The sequence below is a fragment of the Bidens hawaiensis genome, unplaced genomic scaffold, assembly GCF_021521415.1.
Source record: "Bidens hawaiensis isolate Kalapana, Puna unplaced genomic scaffold, B.hawaiensis_p1.1 tig00044713_1, whole genome shotgun sequence".
NCBI classification, from domain to species: Eukaryota; Viridiplantae; Streptophyta; class Magnoliopsida; order Asterales; family Asteraceae; genus Bidens; species Bidens hawaiensis.
The window spans coordinates 46,391-55,011 of NW_027497940.1; the positions used below are offsets into that span (position 1 = coordinate 46,391).

The 8,621-nt window shown below is 41.6% G+C and overlaps 1 protein-coding gene across 1 annotated transcript; it reads left to right on the forward strand.

Moving 5' to 3' along the window:
- Positions 1-7,902: 7,902 nt before the first annotated feature.
- Positions 7,903-8,310, forward strand: LOC143595136 (uncharacterized). The gene has a single exon (XM_077074249.1). It carries the CDS (start codon positions 7,903-7,905, stop codon positions 8,308-8,310), a length of 408 nt encoding a protein of 135 aa, XP_076930364.1.
- Positions 8,311-8,621: the final 311 nt, after the last annotated feature.

The window sequence follows — 8,621 nt, forward strand, 5'->3', positions numbered from 1 at the left end:
GCCTGTGACATATATGAAGCCATGATATCATTTTTTGCTTCGTATGTGCCGTTGATCTGTCCCGCAATCAACATGGAATCCACTCAGGCTTCCAAATGCTTAACCCCAAGCTTTTTAGCTATTCTCAAGCCTGCCAAAAAAGCTTCATATTCTGCCTCGTTGTTGGTACTTTTGAAGTCCAACTTTATGGCATATGTGAATTCATGGCCTTCGGGATTGTCTAGCCTGAGGCCTGCGCCACATCCCTCACTGCTTGAAGCTCCATCCGTAAATACGGACCAAATCTGTCCTGATTCCGGAGGTGCTTGGGGTTGTTGCTCGATCAAACATTCTTTTTCTTTGTGATGCGGGACTTCTGTCACGAAGTCCGCCAGCACCTGCCCTTTGATTGCTGGCCTAGGTTTGTACTCTATTGCGTGTTCACCTAACTCGATGGCCCACTTGGCCAGTCGTCCAGACAATTCAGGCTTGCTGAGAACGTTTTTGAGCTTATATCCAGTTAAGACATTGATGGGGTGCCCTTGAAAGTACATACGGAGACGTCGGGCAGCATATACTAGTGCCAAAACAAGTTTTTCCAGCATGGAATATCTTGTTTCGAGGTCTGATAATGTTCGGCTGACGTAGTAGATCGGTGTTTGAACATTCTTGCGATCTGTCAGAAGAAAAGCCCCAATGGCAATGTCGGAAGCTGATAGATACAACGTTAAAGTTTCTCTCGTTTGGGCTGCTGTCAACGTGGGCAATTCCATCAAATACCTTTTAACCTCCAGAAAAGCTTGTTCCGCTTCTGCGGTCCATTTAAATTGTGCCTTCTTGAGGCAATTCCTTAAAGTTGAGATGAAAGGATGAGACTTAGCTGCATGATTTGCCAAAAAACGATTCATAGCAACCAGTCGGCCATTGAGTGTCTGAACTTCTTTGAAGGAAGATGGAGAAGACATGCGGGCTATAGCTTGAACTTTATCTGGGTTAGCTTTGAAGCCCGCATCCGTGACAATTACTCCCAGAAACTTTCCCTCTTCCATTCCAAATGAACACTTGGCGGGATTCAACTTCATATTGATGCTCCTCAGAGTTTTAAAAGTTTCTTCGATATCCCTCAACATCTGGTCTTCCTCAACACTTTTTATTACGAGATCATCCATATAAACTTCTAAGTTTCGGCCAATTTGATCTTTAAACGCTATGTCCATTAATCGTTGATATGTGGCTCCCGCATTTTTTAGTCCAAAAGGCATCATTTTGTAACAAAAAGTGCCTTGATCGGTACGAAATGCTGTTTTGTCCTCATCACCCGCTGCCATGCGGATCTGATGGTAGCCCTTGTAGGCAACCAGGAAGCATTTGAATTTGAATGGTGCCACGGCATCAACCTTGAGATCTATTTCGGGTAAGGGATAACAATCTTTGGGACATGCTTTATTTAGATCTTTAAAATCGATACACATCCGCCATGACCCATTGCTTTTGGGGACAATAACTGGATTGGCAACCCAGGTCTGATAACGAATTGGGCGGATGATTCCAGTTTGTAGGAGGTCCTGGACTTGCTCATTCATTGCTTTTGTTTGTTCCGGACCCATCTTACGATGTTTTTGAACAATAGGCGTAAACAACGGGTTTACCCTTAATTTGTGCTCAGCAATGTTCCGCGGAACACCAGTCATGTCCGCGGGTTGCCATGCGAACACATCAATATTTTTTGATAATAATTGTTTTAAGAAAGTCCTTACTATCTCGGAAATAGCAGGTCCTATTGTTACAGTTTGATCAGGAAATATTTTGTTCAAAACCCATTTCTCTGGTTCAGTCTTCATGGTTTGTTTTGGAATCTTGCTAGGTTTTGAGCTCTCTGTTGCAAAGCAGTGTCGATTAACATAAATTATTGCTATGCCGGTGTGAGTTGGGACTCCTACTGCACCGTGTGCTGTGGACGGGTGAGCATTGAAGTCACCGATCGCTTCTCGTCCAAGAATAATTTCATGCTTTGATGTTGCTGGTAAAACCAGAAATTCGACCTCTTCTGTCCTAGAATGAATTCCATCACTTAAGGTGACTGGGAATGAGATTACCCCTCGCGGATGCATTATTTCCCCTCCGAATCCCGATACTGGAGCTTGGATGGGTTTTAACCTTTCCTTATCGTCCTCGTCAAGCTGTTCAAAACATTGTTCATACATAATGTCCGAAGTACTACCGGTGTCGAAGAATACGTATTCGGGGCCCCTTTGATTCGAGGAAAAATCACTGGCTCATTCTTCCATTCCTCATCATCAGACTCCTTCCTCTTTTTTCTTGTATCATACCCGCCTTGTATCATATGGACGTTTAAATCTCTAACTTGCTTTTTACTCAGACCCTGGATATCCCGTGCGGGAGCTTTACCATTGTCAGGTTTTCCACCTTTTACCAAGTGTCCAAGTTTTCCAGACTTTACGGCTGCTTCAATTTCATTTTTTAATGTTCTGCATTCATTCGTATTATGACCAATGTCATCATGATACGAACAACGCTTTTTCGGGTCATGGAATGATCTTCTCGTTAGTGGCTGCGGTTTTTTAAAATTCACATTCTCCGTGGTGAGAATTTCAGCGGGAGTCTTTGAAAGGGGAGTCCAATTATTGGGGGAGTCTTTCAGCGGGAGTCTTTCAAAGACTCCCGTTCAAGGGTCCCATTTTGTTTTTATTTCCTATGAGGGATCGTGCATCAAATGGTTTTGGTGCTTCCGTACTTGGCTGAAGTCTTGACCAGATAGGGCCTTTCGCCTGTCTATATGGTCTCGGGATTTGGAATTACCACTTCTTAACGTTTTCTCGGTGTTCGCATACACTTTTGCTGCAGTCATGAGATCGTCCCACTCTTTTGGCATTCCATCTCTGCCCGTAAGTGCGCGGACTAAATCATCACATCTGACGTTTTTGCAGAAGGCACCCCGAAGCATGTCTTTTCTTATACCACCGATGTTCAGGCTCTCATCATTGAATCTGGTGATAAAATCTTCTATAGACTCGTTATCGCGACGAATGACGTCTAAAATTTCTTATTGGTCTCGAGTATGTTTCTTTTGTTGACTGAACTGTTGAGAAAATTTCTTCACCAAATCGTACCAGCTAGAAATTTCACCGTCAGGTAACTTTTTGAACCATTCTCTTGCTGCCCCTGTTAATGTCAATGCGAACATGTGACACCAATAGGGAAGTGTCCAACCACTAACACCGCCTACCGCCACAAAATTCTGGAGATGATCACTTGGATCAGTTATACCATTGTACTTACCTACCGATGTAGGTATCTTAGCATTAACAGGAAAGGGTGCTGTGGCAATGCTTGATATGAATTTTGATTTTTCGGCGAAAGCTGCGGGGCGGTATGGTTTAGTGAAGTCTCGTTCAGCATTGCTGTGGTATTCGGTATGGCGAACTATGTCATGCGGACGACTACTCCTTGCTCTGGAGCTCATTCCACTATCTCCGATATACGTACTGTATTCACCCTGTTGATAAGTTGAATCATAGCTATCAAATTCCTCCAAGTAGGATGGCATCCGCATGTCTATGCGAGGACGAGGGCGTAACCTCGGTATTTCACCAAACTCTGGTTCCGCCTGCTGACTGTAACAGATCTGACTTCCTCTCACTGTAGGTGGAGGAGAAAGAGATCTCCGGGGAGATTTTTCATAATCCAGAGTACGAATGTGGAACCTTTCGTTACGTTTTCTGCGTTCATACTCAGCCACCAAACTTTGTTGTTGCGCGTAGAGCCATTCTTCAGGAGTTAACGTTCCTCTAGATCTAGAGTTACGTTGTTGAGATCTCATCCTATCAGAGTCGCCCGAGTTGTTTTCCGGATCAAATATCGACCGGTTTCGGCGGGTCTCTTATGCAACTTGTTTGGGGTTACCCAAATTGGAACCTTCCGGTGCCGAGGCACGTCCCATGTCTGTGGGAGTGAGGCCGGTCGGTGCTGTAATATTTTCTAGAGTAAATTCCCCAGTTGTTACATTGGTGATTCGTGACCCCGGTGCTGTGACACGTTCAAGAGTACGGCCACTTGGAGTCGTAATTCGTGCAAAAACACTGAGACCCGGAGGTGCTTCTGTGTTAGTTACACGTGAATCTGGTGCAGGGGTTCCCGTCGGCTCTTCAGGAAGGTTACTCATATCAAACGAACCGAAAAACCAACGAAAATTATTGTTGTTCTAACACCAAAAACGGATGGCGTCAATGAAGAAACACGGATCCGATCCCCGGGTATGGGTCCTGGATCCAATGATTCTACGGGGTAAAGTACGATAATTACAACTAAGATATGAGTAAAGCTTCCCAAAGTCCAATGACCGGAACCTGCAAAACAGACACCGTGAGTCTTGTTACAGGAATGACAAGAGGGGGGTCTTCCTGTAACCACCCTCCAGCGTGAGAATCAGTAACCTTCTTAAATGAAGAGAAGTACTAAAGTAAGCAGACTAAGTGTAGTTAGAATGCAAGTGAGTGAATGAATACCTCATACCGTTTGACAAGGTATTTATAGCCGAAGGATGTAGGAAGATGATTTGGCCAGCTGTCCTCTTCCATAAGATCTTTGATAACTGCCTGGACGCGTGTCCTCTTGTGATAGGTTGAGTTATACTTCCCATGTGCATGGGCATAACAACCTGGACACGCGTCGCCCGATGATAGGATGGATTGCACCCTGGCCATGTGCACGGTTATAACAAACTGGCCAGGTGTCCTTTATTTATTGGCTGTTCAGTCACGTATTCTCCAAGTAAGAATCATGAACCTTCTTCTAGAGAGTATTTGAGTTATGACAGCTGTCCCGCTGGCCTTGTCTTCCGGACGTTTAGGCGGATAGATATCCATCCTGCGGATGAATTTTGAGGAAGCCGGGATGCTTCCGCATGTGTTATGAGGACGTTCCTCCTTATTCGTGATAGGCGGGTGATCCATGTGTCCCGCGGGTAGTTTATAAGAGGATTCTCTGCAACCCGCGGGTGATACTTAAGGGTATTTGGGTCTTTTTGGTACCCTACCTCTACAAGATTCTTCATTTCAAAACCAATAATATGTTCATAATCACAACAATAATGCATTTGTACTAATGGTTTTGAATATGTACAAGGATCTTTGTGCTAGCGGTGAGAGGTTGTTAGATAATACTTTGTCGCTCCAAATGATAAGGTTTAAAGTCCATTGATTGTCAAATTAAAGTTGTAACCAACGCGTATAGTTAATGATCGATTGATAATGTATTTTTGATAATGATGATCGATTACATCATACACGTACATCATATTTCTTGATCTTGCCTATTAGTTTTGTTTCAATTTGCGACTACTGTTGTCTGTTGATATTTATTTCAAATCTGCTATGAGCAAGATCTGTTTGTGGATCAGCTAAATCATTTTTAAAGATTGGACCGGTTTATAATGATAAAGCCAAAATAATATAACTCTAAATCTTAGACACTGAAAATATTTTTATGTGTCGTCAACTAGTTATTGACATGTTGGGCTGCTAACGATGGGTTAGTTCAATGCGTGGGAGTAGTGTCGGAATGTCGGGCTGACCAAGGAAAATAAAATCGAACAAGTTTTTGTAAATATTTAACAAAGTTCAAGACTAAGACTCTATTCATACGACATTGATTACGGGTCCTTCGATCTTTTGGATCCTTTACATGGGCTACAAGCATCCGGGATGATTCTTAATAAGGTAATGATGATCAAACGAGATGGAATTAAATGATGAATAAAATTATTCAATATATCAAACCCGAAAATGTGGGATACGAGTACTCGAGATACTTTTCATTTGGAGGGGGGTTTGAGAAATTGTTGAATAATTTGTTTTACATAATCAAGGGTTTTCTCATCAGATTGAAGAATCGGGCAGTCCGTGTTACAATAATCGAGTGGAGATCAAGAACACAAAACATAAACACCGACTAACAGATGCTGGAAAGTTTTTCTCCTTTATTCAACTAACGAAAATAATGAACATGAACAAGAAAATAAACGTAGGTAGGGTTTATAAATACTCGTACGAAACCAATCCTACCATAACTCAAATAAAATATTTTAAATATAATTAACTTCACTAATAAGATAAATATAAATTTAAACTTATTCTCCAAGAAACACAAATGCCACTTGGACTTTTAAGATCTCCTCCATCCACCCCTCGAGATCAACCGAATCACCCTTTAATGTTGTAAACTTTATCAGTTCGGGATCTATCAGTGCATGGATGTTCGAATCCTTGTCAAATGCCTATAACACTGGTATCATAGAGATTAGATAACATGACTTCAACAGTTAATTTAGGGGGTCTTACTTTTAAGAGGAGAACTAAAACAAAAGGTCACGTGTTATCGGCTTGTTACTTTAAATATCATAAGTCAAGGGGGAGATTACAAGGACTAAAAGTGACTAACAATATCAAATGGAAATAACTTGAATATTTACGAAGGTCAAAAGATTACCTTAAGTTATCGCGTAGGTTCTTAGGCGATTACTTAGTGAGGCGATTACCTCAAGCATGTCAGGGCATATTGTTAAGGTGACTACTCATGGCATGAACTTCATCCTATGCAAAAACTCGGGGTTCATGCGAAAACTTCATCAGATTAGATACTTATTCATGTATGTGTGTTTGTAGTAAACTCATTCAGTTATCAATACACATATGCTTTATGTCCTTGTTTCTCTTTATTAGATTCGATTTCACACACCACATTCGTCTCAGGTTTTCAATAGTGATTTAAGTATAAGATCAGGACTTACATTTATGGTTCATGTAAATGGGCATGCATAAAATTATAGGCAAAATTATAATAATTGTCCTTTATGTTCGTACCAAATTTTAACATTTGTCTTTTACCTTTAAAATTGACTTGATTTGTATTTTACGTCAAATGTTACACGAGGTAAGGATAAGATGCCCTCCTATTTCCATATGGGTGGAATTTTTATATGGGCAGCCATCAAGACTATATTTGGGGGTGATCATATTTGATCCACCACGGGAGTTCAATAAGGAGACTCATTGGGACCACTTCTTTTCGCCCTTGTTTTGCACCCCCTTATACATCAGTTTCGAGACAACTTCAAGCTTCTTCTTCATGCTTGGTATCTTGATGATGGGACTGTCATTGGAGATTCAATGGATGTGGATAAAGTGTTGGATATCATTAAGGTGACGGGTCCAAGTTCAGGTCTTGAACTGAATATTAAGAAAACTAAGCTGTTTTGGCCCTCTTGTGATGTTAGGAAGTCTCATGACGGTTTATTCCCTGTTGACATTGGGAGACCATTATTAGAGGTGAAGTTTCTTTGGGGAGTTGTTAGTAAAGACATCGGGTTTATTAGGGGGTTAACAAAGAAGAGAGCTACTAATGTTGTTGATTTAATGCATCTTCTCCCAAACTTGGTGACCCACAAAGTGAGTTACTTTTGCTTCGATCATGTGTTGGTATTGCTAAAATTTTCTTCAATTTGAGAACATGCCCTCTACACATGATTGTGCCAACGTTGTTCTTTGACAAGGGATTACGCGAGGCGATTGAGGACATTGTAGTTTGTGGAGGTCCTTTCTTTGGAGACATCCAATGGCGACTCGCTTCCTTACCCATTAAGAATGGGGGTTTGGGATTGTATTATGTAGTATAGGCTTCCCTCTATGTCTTTATGGCCTCGAGTGCCCAATCGTGGGTGCTTCAAGATCACATTATGCGAAACAATGGTATATGTGGGATGGATTCTGATTATTCTTGTACTTTGGCTTGTCTTAATGATATCGTTCCAAGCGCCGATTTTAGAGTTTCACCAACAAAGAGACTGCCTCGTCTAAAGCCCAACATGAATTGACGAGTGCTTTTTTTTGTAAAATTGTTCACGACATGGAGTCACACTTTGACATGACAAGTAGACAAAAAGCTGTTATTGAGTGTCTACGAGCACCACATGCTCAAGATTTTCTTCTTGCTGTCCTTATAGATGGGTTAGGCATGCATATGTCTCTAGTGGAGTATCGTACTATCCTTAAGTATCACCTCATGATTCCCTTATTCCCATTTGATGAGATATGTCATGTTTGTTGCAAGGCGTGTTTAGACTCATATGGGGTGCACACGGTACATTGTAACGAGCTCTCGGGGTTCAAGTACCGACATGATCTGGTTAGGGATGTGCTCTTTGACCTATTCAGGCAGGCCAAAAGTTCTATTAAGAAAGAAGCACCTGTGAATTTCCTAACTGACCCCTCGAAGGGAAAATCATCTCTTCGATCGGCTGACATTGGTGTTTAGATGGATATGAGGAAAACATGTGTGTGTGGATTTAACAAGGGCCTCCCTTATGGTGGGCTTATGGAGTAGTGGTTTCACAGTCGGTCAAGCTGCTTTAAAAGTTTCTTCAGGCAATGACTAAACATGAGAAAGCGTGTTTTGACAACCAACATGTATTTTTTCGTTCTGCTTTGACACTTTTGGTTTCCTCGCGCCTGAAGCTATGGAGTTACTTAGTCGGGTTCAACTGGTAATGCATAATAATGTTATGACTCCAAGATCAACGAATGTGGTTTTTAGAAGTTTGTGTTTTGCAATTCAAAAGAGGGTAG

Bases quoted from the DNA above. Each gene is read 5' to 3' on its own strand.
- LOC143595136 (XM_077074249.1), top strand. From the start codon at position 7,903: ATGGAGTCACACTTTGACATGACAAGTAGACAAAAAGCTGTTATTGAG.